This window comes from Camelus dromedarius, chromosome 5, assembly GCF_036321535.1.
Source record: "Camelus dromedarius isolate mCamDro1 chromosome 5, mCamDro1.pat, whole genome shotgun sequence".
Classification (NCBI taxonomy): domain Eukaryota; kingdom Metazoa; phylum Chordata; class Mammalia; order Artiodactyla; family Camelidae; genus Camelus; species Camelus dromedarius.
In genome coordinates this window covers 30,948,068-30,961,414 of record NC_087440.1, presented here as the reverse complement: position 1 = coordinate 30,961,414, position 13,347 = coordinate 30,948,068, and the positions used below count along the sequence as shown (strand labels likewise).

General features: G+C 41.1%; 2 gene segments (V, D, J or C); both read right to left on the bottom strand.

Moving 5' to 3' along the window:
* Positions 1-13,347, bottom strand: part of LOC105096961 (T-cell receptor alpha chain constant-like) — a 356,030-nt gene that overhangs the window by 261,795 nt on the left and 80,888 nt on the right.
* Positions 6,177-6,882, bottom strand: LOC135321294 (T cell receptor alpha variable 38-1-like). The segment is given in 2 exon segments: positions 6,177-6,569; positions 6,806-6,882. Coding segments are annotated over 2 exon segments (357 nt in total).

Genomic DNA, 13,347 nt, shown 5'->3' with positions numbered 1-13,347 from the left:
TCGCCCTGCTTCAACTGTACCTGAGAGCACCTGGAATCTCCTAGGGTCCCCGGCCCTGAGGCCTCCGCTCCCCCTTGCCCTCCCTCTGCCCGCTCTCTACCCTCTTCCGGAAAGGACCACTGACACAAATGATGGACACTGGCGAGTCGCTATTTCCAAACCCCGTCCTGAAAGCCACAAGGGTGTGGATCAAGAGTTTTGTGGACACTGTGCCTTCTACTTACTTCCTAAATTCAGCTGTGAAACCCCAAGGTTTGCATCAGCTTATAAAATCCAGTGAGTTCTCAGTTTCCTCAGCGTAGTTCTTTCTTTTTCCTGGGCCTCTCACCCAAATCCACCTGGACTGTGTTTTCCTGATTTGGTGTTAGTTTAGTTTCAGCGACCAATGTGCTTTTTCAGATATGCCAAGCACCAGAAACTGCGGGGCTCTGTCACGGAACACCGGGACAGACAGGAGTGGTGCCTCCCAGAACGCCCATTTTCTCTAAGCCTTTCCTTTAAAGACGCAGTTGTGATAAAGACACTACTGAGTGTCTACATTTTATGATACAGTTTTTACTAGTTCTTTTTTTAACCTTACTTAGATGTCATTGATACATAAAATTGTAAGATGTTTAAAATGTGAATCGTGGTGATTTGATATAGATGTGCATTCTGAAAAAAATTCACCTTATCAAGTTAATTAACACATCCAGTACCTCACATATTTATCTCTCTTTTATTTGTGAGAACATTTAAGTTCTGCTTGCTTAGCAAATGTCAATTATACAACACAGTATTATCAACTGTAGTCACCATGTTTGACATTAGATCCTCAGACCTTATACATCTTATAGCTGAAATTTTATATTCTTTTACCAACCTCCCTTTATTTCCCCCACTGCTCGGTGACCATTTTTCTACAGTCTGTTGTATGAATTTGAATTTTTTTTTAACCTTTTAGATTCCATATGTAAGTGATACCATGCAGTATTTTTCTTTGGCTTATTTCACTTAGCACAATGCCCTCCCCGTCCATCTATATTGTTGCAAATGGCAGGATTTCTTTCTTTCTCGTGGCTGAATAATAGTCCATTGTACATACATTCAACATCTCCTTTATCCAATCACCCATTAATGGACACTTAATTTGTTTCCGTATCTTGGCTATTATTGTGAATAATACCACAATGAATATGGGAGTGTAGATATCTCTTTGATATCCTGCTTTCATTTTGTTTGGATATATACTAGAAGTCGGATTACTCTGTCGGTTGGTAGTTATGTTTTCAATTTTTTGAAAAATTGCCATGCTCTTTTCCATAGTGGCTGCACCAATTTATATTCCTACCAACAGTGCATAAGGGATTCCCTTTCTCCACATCCTTATCAACATTTATGTCTTGTCTTTTTTATGATAGCCATTCTAACAGGTGTGAGGTGATAGCTCATTGTGGTTTTGATTTGTACATCCTAAATGATTGGTGGTGTTGAACACCTTTTCATGCACCTTTTGGCCATCTGTGGATCTTCTTTGGAAAAATGTCTATTCAGTTCCTCTGTCCATTTTTAATTGGATTGTTTGTTTTTTGGTTGCTTCCAAGTTTTAGCAAATGCAAATAAAACTGCTTAAACATTGTGTGCAGGAATGTAATTTTCAGCTCATTTGGGTAAATATCAAGGTGCTCTATTGCTGAATCATATGATAAAATTATGTTTAGTGTTGTTTGAAACTGCCAAACTGTTTTCCAAAATGGCTGTACCATTCCCATTGCCACCAGCAATAAATGAGAGTTTCTGTTCCTCCACATTCTCACTAGCATTTGGTGTTGTCAGTATTTTGGATTTTACTCATTCTAATAGGTGTGTAAGTGGCATCTCGCTCTTGATTTTATTTGCAATTCCCTAATTATATATGATGCTTTCATATGCTTATTTGCCATCTGTATATCTTCTTTGGTAAGGTGTTTGTTTATATCTTTTGGCCATTTTTTTAATTGGGATTTTTATTTTCTTATTGTTGAGTTTAAGAATTCTTTTAACATTTTGGATACCAGTATTCTATTAGATATGTGTTTCGCAAATATTTTCCCCCAGTCTGTGACTTATCTTTCATTCCCTTGATTTCTTACACTTTTAAAAGTCTTTTTGTCTTTGAAAATATCCACAGAATTTCCCCGTGTTGTACTCTTGGGCATGTAAATTGTCTCCTCTCTCTCTATGTAATTGGGACTATATTTTTAAAACATGTTAATATTTTTTCTTTTCCACTTCCAGGTGTATAACCTTATGTGTATTCTTTCTGTTTTGAGTGGGGAGGGGAGACTAGATTATTATGAAAGGAATGAAAATAGAAAGAATTCGTATTCAGTTCTAACAACTAAATTTGGATTTTTGACTTCTCAGCAAGAGAATTGGCTTGGAAGACAGGTTTGTTTAAAGATAATCTTTTCTTCTAGATTATTTCATCAGATCCTTCATTCTAAGTAAGGCCTGTTAGACTTGATAGTAGAGTTTTAATGTACGGGAAGTCTGGCAGGAAGATGCAGGTCAGATGGAAAGGTCAGCTTTATTGGTTTGGGAGACTGATAGAGGGAAAAGGAAGATGGAGGCGGAATTAGGAAATCAGATGTCAGGACCCTTGTCCTTTCCCTCCCCCGTGAAAGGCAGATAACTCATGGGGTGAGGATAGGTTAGAAACATTTAGATAAGTTTGGGAACACAGGAATATTGGAGAGTGGAGCACTTCTCAAAAGTCCAGGTTGGATAACCCATGCCTAACTAGTTACCCATCCAGACAGCAGACCAGACTGGCCCCTCAGCTACACAGACTAAAGACTAAAGGAGGGCAGTGCATGGATTTAAGGCTTTTTTTCTCCCACAGCTGACACTCAATTACTTCCTCTTATTACCCAGATGCCATCCTGGGGAAGGGGATGATAAGGTGGTAGAACTCCAAACAAAGCATCTAAACAGACTGAGTCTTCCAAGAGACTTTAGATCAGCCTTAATGTGGAGCTGAAATTTAAATGGACTGAATTTTAAAATATTGAAATCTGAAAGGAACTCTTTAAGCCTGAAGAAACTGAGGTATTTTTAATTGCAAGTTTCAATGTTTAAGTTTCATAACAACTTGGTGGATGGGAAGGCTGATGGGAAAGTTCATTAGAGAATTTTTTTCTTTGTGTGTCTGTCTCTATGCATCTAAGCATCATATAAATTTGCTACTCTGTTATATAAATCTCCCTTTTTTCTATGTCACTCATTTGTCAATCCATCCACTCATTCATCCCCTTGAATTGATTCATTGAATCAAATAAAATAATACATGTTATGCACCTATCAGAATGTGGGGCACATATACATACTCAATACGTGTTAGCTACTACTATTATTATCAATATAGCATTGTCATTACTATTAATTTTCTGCATACTGTGTAGTCTGTTTCCTCTGGCTTAGTTCAGAATCCCTTGTTAACACAGCTATAGAGGAGATGGCACTGTAAAGAAGTTACCAATTTTTTATTTTATCATGTTTAGTGAGAAAAATGCCATCAATTAACTCCATTCAAAATTTTTTTTTAAATCCTATCTGTGAATATAACTAATATTTTGTAATAACTATAAATGGAATATAACTCTTAAAAATTGTGAGTCACTATGTTGTATACCTGAAACTTACATTGTACATCAACTGTAAGTCAGTTAAAAAAAAACTAGCACTATAACACTGGCCAAATTAAAACAAATCGTATCTGTGAGTTTAGAAATATTGTAGGCACGGTTACTATTGAAATGAATAAAATTCAGCCCCTGACAAGCGAAGCTTGCATTTTAGCAAGGATACAGTAAAACCTACTTATATGTTCCATAAAATGTAAAGTTTGCTACATTAGAAATCTGTTTAGAGCTTCAGTTAGGGGTTAAAACGAAGTAGTTAGCATTACCTGCGCAAGAAGTTCAGGACAAGGATTCAGAGAAGAGGGGAAACTTGGGAACATCTTGAACAATAGTGAAGTGGCTGAGGGGGTGGGCATCCCACACCAAGGGACCAGGGTTGGCAAAGGCACAGAGGCAGGAAACAATCTCATGGGCTGAGATGACCAGAGCGGACAGTGGGGCGGAGGGTGGGAAATAGGACTGTGGTAACAATGAGGCTGAATTGCTAAGCAGGGGATTGATTAATCTGAGTGGTAGACAGTTCTCGATTGTTCCCCCTGTCAGACATGGAAGGTGCTGGGGACACAGGAGTGGTCTCTTTGATGGACTTGCATTCTGAATAATCACAGGTCCCTTCTGTGGGAAATGGGTCTTACTGAAGAGGGAATGAACACGGTCTTATGTTTATTGTAGGAAGGTCACTGGGATGGCTGTACGAAGCAATGGGGGCTTGGTCGAGGACAGAGAGACTAGAGATAGCTGACTGTCTATTAGTTCAAATGAGAGGAGCTAAATGAAGGCACTAGAAGCAAGGATAGAAAGAAGAAAGCTTTAATATGAAGGTTGATAACTAGTCTGAATCTATTAAGTCCTGGTGACTACGTGGACCTGAGGGGCACAAGAGAAGGTAAAGCTTGAACGGCCCAGAGCTATCTGACTTGTGTGAGAGGATACCTTCATTGAGTTTGTTGTCTGACCCACTTTTCCAGACAAGCAAGAGCCTGGGGTGCTGAGCCTGGGCTGGGGCGTGGTCTTCTAGGGACTGAGGCCAGAAGGGGTATGTTCAGAGGGCGTGGTGGGAGAGGATGGGATTTGGCGAACAGAGGTGGCATGACTTGCCCTTAGGCTGCAGCTTGTGAAAGGGAAGGGGAGAGTTCCACATGGCTCCACATTGTTCAAGGGGACTAAGAAGGGGGCCCTTCGCTATGAGGCCATGGGTCTAAGGCAGGTAGCAGAGGAGCTCTCGGGGAAGGCTGTGGAAAAGCCACAGGATCTCCAAAAAGACCTCTGCATTCATGAGCTCCGGTTCCATTTCAGTCTGAGTACACAAGCCGCGAGCCAGTGCTGATAACTAAAGGGTGAAATGGCATTTCCGTGAATGCTCACTTTCAGTCATTCTTTAGCAGGCTGGCTTTGACTCCTCTTGGCTTCTTCCAACTCCAGTAAGTCCCATCACTCATTCTAAACATACCTCCCACCTCAGCTCTGGAACCCATTCATCAGACTCAACCATTTCAGCCAATATATCACTTACTCAAAGGAGGCAGATGGAATGAAAATGCTCCGTGAGGGGTCTTAACAGCAAAAGCTATGTACCAGGGGAATTATGGACATAGAAAGAAACATTGGCAATATTTTTTCCATTTTATTATTTTTTTCCCGTTAGCATAAGCAAGATAGAATCCTTTCCGGGTCCAGACATCCCCCACATCTCAGGGGATGTGACTATGGTGATGGCAGCTGCTTGGTGTCACCTTCAGACTTGATTCTTCTACATGGCTCACCTCCTCCCAGGCTGCCTCATGATAGCAAGCCAGAAGTTAACTTTTTTGTTAGTTAAAAATTAATGAACTATTTTGTATTCGTCAATGAGTATTAGCAGCCCATGGAATCTTACTTGACAGTCATTTGTTCTCTTTTCTCATCTTCCTAGGTCAGACTAATGGTCTATTAAGGAAATTTAAGAAATACAGGGTGAAATTAGGTGAAAATTAGGAAGAATGACAGATAGATCAATTGGGAAGCAATGCGATAAGCGTGATGTAGTTTTTCACACTGTTTTGGAATTAGACGCACATACACAAAACATCAGACAGCCTACGTTGGGAGGTAGAGAGTGGAGAAATTCTCCAAACCCAGAAAGAGCAGATTTTTATTGTGCACCTGAATCCTGAGCAAGGCTGAGGAGGGAAAAATAAAAAATAAGATTTGAGGGGAGGATAAGAAATTCAATTTTGGATATGTTGTCTTTGATACGATCTGGGGACACGCAGATGGAGAATACAGCATTAACTCAAGCTATGAGAGTCCCTGGATAGCTGTGACATTTAGAATATCTGTCCTGTATAACACTCAAGATTGTGAGAGTTAAATAAATCCATGTGAATGCACTCTACAAAACTATAAAGCATTACGTAATCCATTATTTTTATTACTATTTTGAGAAAACCAGCTTATAGACACCCTTTCTGTGTTTTCTGTAGGAAAAAGAGTAGTATTTTTTTTTCCTCCAGAGAAGTCCATGATTTTCTATGTTCCTCTTACCCCAACTACTTCGCCCCTGATCTCTGCACAGACGCTGAGGCCTGAGGTTTCTGTAAGCCTCTCCCCGTTGCTCATCTCACTGTGGGCCAGTGTAAGCGCAAAAATACATCGCAGCATCCTCCAGCTGGGAGTCTGAGATCCTGAGACTGAAGGATTTGGCTGCTTTCTGGAAGTTCACAGAGTAGCGATTAGCTGTTGCATTCTGTTGCTTATAAGCTTCTTGGTGAATAATGAAAATCGTCTCCCCGCTGGGAGGCTGCTTGTACCAGAACAAATAGTAGTCACTCTGAACCGTGTTATACGTACAGTCCAGGGTGGCAGTCTGTGCCTCGCGCACAGACACTTCTGGCTGAGGCTGAGTGACCATCTGGGCCACGCTGGCTCCTGTGGGGAAGAAGAGAGAAGGGACCATGCTGGGTGTCACAGGAGAGAGAAAGCAGGCTGGCTCCCAGGCTGGTTCCCATCCCCACCCACCTTTCTTCTGCTTCATCCCGACTCCAGGCAGGTATGTCAGCTTTCAGCTGGGCTCTGTGAGGCAGTGCAGTTCCCGTGCTATTCACCTTCCATGTTTCACAGCCCCATTAGACAACATTGTAAATAAAGACCTACACCTTCCTTACCGAGACAGGTGGAGAGCAGAGCTGCCCACAGCAAGCTGACAGGTGTCATGCTGACAGCTGTCCCCTGCAGACTGAGACGTCTCTCTCGCTCTGATCTGGGCTCCCCACTGTGCTCAGTGACACTCGAGCTTCCGAGCAGGAAGTGGTATGACAGGGGGTGGGGGACGATGTCTCACCGAGGAAAGTTTTCCCAGTGCTTTTTGGTCTCGCTTCAGAAAATAGGCCATTGATTATAATTTCAAATGAAAGTGAAAACTATTTTCCGAGTTTTAAAATTCTCGAATGACAATAAAGAGAAGAGGGAGCTGGAAGAATGGCGACCTGGGAACCTAGGCAGAAGTGACAGGGTTTTATTTGCAACAGTGGCAAACTGTAATTTTTCTTGGCATTTAAAAAAAATTAAAGTGACAAAGCAAATATGATAAATATAAACAATTAATTATGGGTGATAAGAATGTACTTGTTATATTAATGTATTCAATTTTTTGTATTTTTATAATTTCTCAAAAGAAAGAATGAGAAAAAATGTATGTTTGTGACTAAAAAGAGCACTGACTAAACTCAGAGATAAGTGGAAACAATCCAAAGTGTCTGACTGTACTTGTATTTTCCATGGACATTTAAAAAAAAAAAAAAGACCCCAAATGTGCCGTATTAAGAAGCTCTGAAGTAACTATTACAGAAGTTCTTATCAGCACTGAATTGCCTCCAACAACTGATAGCAAGAGTTGCTCCCATCATTCTCATTCCATTTTGAGAAAATATTGTGAACAAAAAACTTTTTTAAAAAAAAAAGTAATATGATTCATTAGAAGTTTGCATTTCCAGAGGGAGTGACGGGGGTACTTATGTAACTCCAGAGTTGGGGTCCCCACACCGAGAGTATGGATGAGGTTCTGCTACACACTGGCTGCTGTCTGAGAGCACAGGTTCTCTGTAACACAGAAGTAGGGGGCTGAGTCTTCCCACTCAGAGAGATGTGTGGGGAATTATAAGCGCTGGGACCAGCCCTGAATGAGGCTGCTAAAATCTCTTGTGCTTCCAAACGCAGTTGGATAGCAATGGAAGAAGAAGCAACCAGAATTTCTTCTAGATCATCTCTATCCTTGTCCCATGATTTGAATTCCCGTTTCTTGGTTTTGAATTTCCAAAAGTCAGCTCCGATTCAAGGATTTGCGTGCAAGCAGTTTATTTGCAGGGGATTCTAGGAAATATTAGTGGGAAATGAAGTAGGGAAGTGAAGGCAGCCAACGCACTGTGTTATCATCAAGCCAGTTACTACTATGGGCACTTGGAGCTTAATCCAGCTGGGTAACTCTGGAAGATGGGCTAGCATACCCTCTGGAATTATCTCAAGTGAAGCATAAAGGAGCTAAAGTGATCTGTAACTCGTTGTCCACCACTGACTAAGGGCTGCTCTGGGGACATTGACTCTGGCACATCTGACTTGCCCTGCACATTGGCCACATTGGGCACGGATGTGAGGCACAGTGATCCAAACACTGTGCTTACACTAGCTGCTCCTTCAGTTCACAGTCATCCCTAAATGTGACTCTCCTTCCTCCCACCCCACCTGCCCCTAGAAAAAAGCAGGATGCTGGGTGCTTCTAAAAGACCCGTTACTTCTAACCTCTGGTTACCCCTTCGACTCTTCTCTGGCAGCTGGTTGAACTTCTGTCCCCTTTTGAGGAGGAGCTATATGTGCCATCATATTGTTTTCTCTTTTCACTCTGTCCTTTATAAACTTTGTACCCTTTTCCCTCAGATTTTTGTACTTGATCTTCTAAGCCAGTCTTTTTGGAATGTCAGAATACATTCTCTCACCACAGATTTTGTATTCTCGATATGTTTGTAAAAGTCTGCAAAGGAGCTCAAAGGCAAGCGTTTTACTCCGTTCCCTCTGTTCTTTACTGCTCTCTTCTTCCTGATAGTAAGCCGCAGGTTTTTGAACAGAGTCAGGACTTCGTACTGAGAATCAAAATGTATTAGATGGCATTTGAAAACACTATCCCTCTGCACGTGGTCTTCAATGGGATATCTGACATTGTTATACAGAGCTCCTCATGCTCCGCTTTGCTCAGAGCAGAGTCAGTGCCCTGGGGCCCTTTGAGAAGGAGTGCAGGGCTTAGCAGGGTTTAGCAGGGCTTAGGTGCGGGGCGCAGGTGTCTGAGTGGCACTGGGTACCTGTTGCACACAAGAACGTGATTGCATCATGGAGCTGGGAGTCCTTCACGTGCAGGGAAAAGTGTTGGTCCTTTTTGTTAAACCTGGCTGTCAGTTTTCCGCTGATCTTCTCTTTCTCACTTGGAAACAGTTGTATCAGGGAGCGGACGCCTTCCCCGGGATCCTGCCTGAACCACTGGAAGAAATCAACGGCCCTGTCTCTGTAACTGCAGTTCAGTGTGAAGTTCTCGTCTTCCTTGACTTTCTGTTCCATCTGTGGTTGTGCATTTGACCCTGTTCAGGAGGAGTGAAAAGATTTTCACCCATAAGAAACTGTTTGGTTTTTTTAAATAAAGAATTTTCTTTATTTGTTTTACATTCCTTAGAATAAACTCCAGGCTATCGCTGGGAGCCCCCTGGATTTCCTTGCAGAATTGCCCCATTTCCCTTGCTTGGCCCTCTCCCTCCACCCTAACTCACAGCTTAGCTGCACACACAGGAGCATCAGGGAAGCTCGCCGGTGGGGCTCCATTCCTGCTTCTTCCTGGAGTCTCTGAGGATTCAGTTTGGAGGCCTGAAACTGAGCATGTCCAGTGGGCCTAGTCCACTGTTCCAGCCTCTGCTTCTTTTAGTTTGGAAGCCCCGGTGATCTTCCTTCTGTTTTCACTGCCAATCAGAATCTCACTTGGCACGAACACATCGTTGAATGTACTCTTTGCTGCTGCCCCCATTCGCCCAGTTCTAATTTCCAGCCAGTCACTTCTGTCAATGGACGCACTGCCCCCATGTGGTCTGAACTTTTTCTCCCTCATTTCCCTTAATACAAAGTAATTCCTTATGTTAAATTAAAGGAAGATAGAACATACAGAAAGGTGAAGAGCAAAAAAAAAAAAAAAAAAAAAAAAAAAGAAGAAGAAGAAAAAAAAGAAAAAGAAACAAATCATAGCTTTAAAATAAAAAATAAACAAATCATAGTTTTCCAGTGATGACTGTCTTACTGTCCTAAGTACCTGGAGCTCCCTTCCTCAGTCTCCTCACCTGTTAGGGGTCTAGCAGGGTCATTGGGTGACTCTGTACTATGTTCTGAGAAAATAAAAGTTTGAGAAAAGACTTGATTCTTTCTCTCACTTGGTTAGAGTCTCCTACATCTCTGTTATATCTCTCACTCTGAACAATTTTAAATTAGTTAAAAGAGACCTTTTCCAAATTCTCTCTAAAAATATAAAAGAGGGAAATATAATATGTTTCTTTAAATACGTTCTCAGATGTGAGAGAGCAACCTGGTACCTGGCTAACTGTGAAAATGCTAGTACTTTTGCAAAAATCTAAGTGTTAGTTAATTTAGATCTGGGCACCTGTGCAAGCTGCGGTAATTTCTCATATTTTACATCTTAGTTACCAGAAACTCTGTTCTGTGATCTCCATATTACAGCAAGGATTAGGGACTGAAGAAGAGGAGAAGTTAAAGGAGGAACGTTCCCTCCCCTAGTCTTTGCATTCAGTCCTCACCCTGCCGGTTCCACGTGCCCACCACTTAACCATGTTTTCTGAGCTGCATTCCCTGCCTAAAGCCCTGGCCCTGGCAGTCTGCCCCAGCCTTCCCTTCCTTCATTTCTTCTTGTGGGCCAGAGGTGAGTGGCTGAGAGTCTGTGATGAGTAAAGTGTTGTGATCTTCTTTGATGTTACCTGTGGATATTAGTGTGTATATGTGATATTCTTCCTCATGTGTGAAATTTTGTGAACTGGGGAGACTGCTGCTTCTAGCATTTCCTGAAGCACAGTGTCGTTGTACCTCAGAGGAGTCAGCTCCCTCTTCAAAATGGAGGGTCTGAGGTGCTGTGTGCGCTCCCTTCCCCAGCCCTCTCATTTCTGCCTGAGGAGAAAACAGCAGACGTGGGGTGGTCGGTGGGGAGTCTGGCTATTTGTAAATGGATGCACTTTCCTGGGAACATGATCCTTCTTTTTCTGAATCAGGACATTGCCAAATCATATCAATTCTCTTTCTACTGCTGAGAGTATTTACTACTTACAGGGACTATTCCCGAGGAAGGGGATTTTAGGAAGAATAGAAGGAGTTCTTATAGTTGTCGGGAAGAACTAATATTTACATGACAGTTTTACATTTGCACGGAATGTTCTCTCTCTGGCCTCAGGTATGGTGATTTCAGCGTTCTAGGTCAGAACCAGCAGGAGCGTATTTAGTTAAAAGCCATTAACGATTTTCCACAGCAGTGATAGGCAGGGCTAGCGGCTGTCAGCACTAAATGTTGAGTGTCTGCTACCTCAAGTTCATTCAGCTTAACTCTGTGGAGATGTTTAATAAAATGTGCAAAATAGGAACTGGTGTGACACAGCTGGGGAGACTAGAAAAACATCTCTGAAGTTAGCTAACTCTAGGGGGCAGTGCGCGCTAGGCGTCCGCACTCGCTGCAAGATACACGAAGTGCAGGAGCGAGGCTTTTGCAACTGAGAGTGAGTAGCTTAATAACTGGCATAAGGGCTGAGAAGAAAAGTCATATGATCATGTCCATTGATGCAGAAAAGGCATGTGACAAAGTACAATGCACATTCATGATCAAAACCCTTTTAAAAAGGAATTAACAGCTAATTCCTTAATATAAAAAAATGTCTATGCCACAGCCTGAAACAAGCCTTACTTCTGGGAAAAGGCTAGACGCTTTCTTATTAAAGTTAGGAGAAAAACAGAGACGTCCACGACCTTTACCGCTATTTCACATTGTTGTAGAGGGGGAGGGAGATGGGAGGGGATAAACTGGGAGTTTGAGATTTGCAGATACTAACTACTATATATAAAATAGATAAACAACAAGTTTCTTCTGTATAGCACAGGGAACTATATTCAATATCTTGTAGTAACCTATGGTGAAAAAGAATATAAAAACAAATGTATGTATGTTCTATATGACTGAAGTATTGTGCTGTACACCAGAAATTGACACAGTGTTGTAAACTGACTGTACTTCAATAAAAATTTTAAAAAAAACCCATTGTGTTGGAGCTCCTGGATAATGCAGTCGGCCAAGAGAAAAAAACAGTTAGAAGCATAAGAATTGGAAAGACAGAGGTAAAATATCCTCTGCATATTTGCAGATGAAATAATCATATATCAGAAAACCTAAAAGAGAAGAAAAACCAGCACCAAAAGATGGATTATATAAACAATTTAAAAATGGTTTTTATATGATTCACAGGTAAAAACAGGCTACAGTTAAAAGAAATGTGGAAGAAAAGAGCACGTTTTCTATTGCAAGTAAAGTAAAAAGAAAGAGAAAGGAAAGAATATTCTTAAGTGTCAAATAAGACTAGGCAGACAGGTCAATTAGATGGAATAGTGAATCAATAATTAGGCTTAATTCTATATGGAAATTTAGTATATGATAAAGACAGCATCTCAGATCAGAGGGGAGGAATGACTTGTCAGGAAGTATGCTGTGACAGATGTGATTGTGAGGGTGTCCCCTTTTAGACCAGCAGTCTTCCAGCTGGGAGTCCTGTACTCTTGTTCAGAGTTATATGAAGACTTGCCAAGGGTTACGCAGGTATAGATAATTCTAATGGAGTCCAATTATATAGAATACATATAGGTTAGATTTTTTTCCCTAAAACTGCTCTAGAATATGCTTAAGATCAGATGTCATGTTATTCTTTCCCATTTCACTTCCCACCCTTGCTTTTCCTTTAAAAAAAAACAAACCACCAAAAAACCCAAAACTCAGCCACTCTGAATCTTGCTGTGGTGTGTTGCCCCAGAGTGCTAAAATCTCCAAGTTACCAAACAAGGAGGCAATTCACTGGCTCCTGGCTTTTGAGGGAGAGTTCTTAGCACCTAAGCAAGAAATATTGCAAGATAGGGATGTATTTCAACTAGGTAACAACCTCAGGACAAGATTCCTTGCCCCTTTCTTTCTATCTATCTTTCTATCTATCTATCTATCTATCTATCTATCTATCTATCTATCTATCTATCATCTTAGAATTAGAATTCAGAAATGAATTGATTGTCCCTGAAACCCATCACATAACATCATTATTTGAACTGAAAAACAAAGTCAGACTTTTTCTGACAAAAAATAAATCTTGCAGTTTGTTTGTTTGTTTGACAATATGGGGTATGGGAAAAAGAGAAGAGTTGAACAAGACTGCCACCATTTTGGGCTCTAGGAGGGTGAATTATATTGCCATTTTTTTGAGATGGAAAAGAGTGAGGAATCTGCCATTATATTCTGGATATGTTAAATAGTAAATGCCGATTAGATATCCAATGTAGATGTTATATAGATTATAGTATATTTGAGCCTGGCTTTTAGGAAAGAGGGTTGAGGTGGAAATGGAAATTTGTGTGTCATCAGTGTATAAAT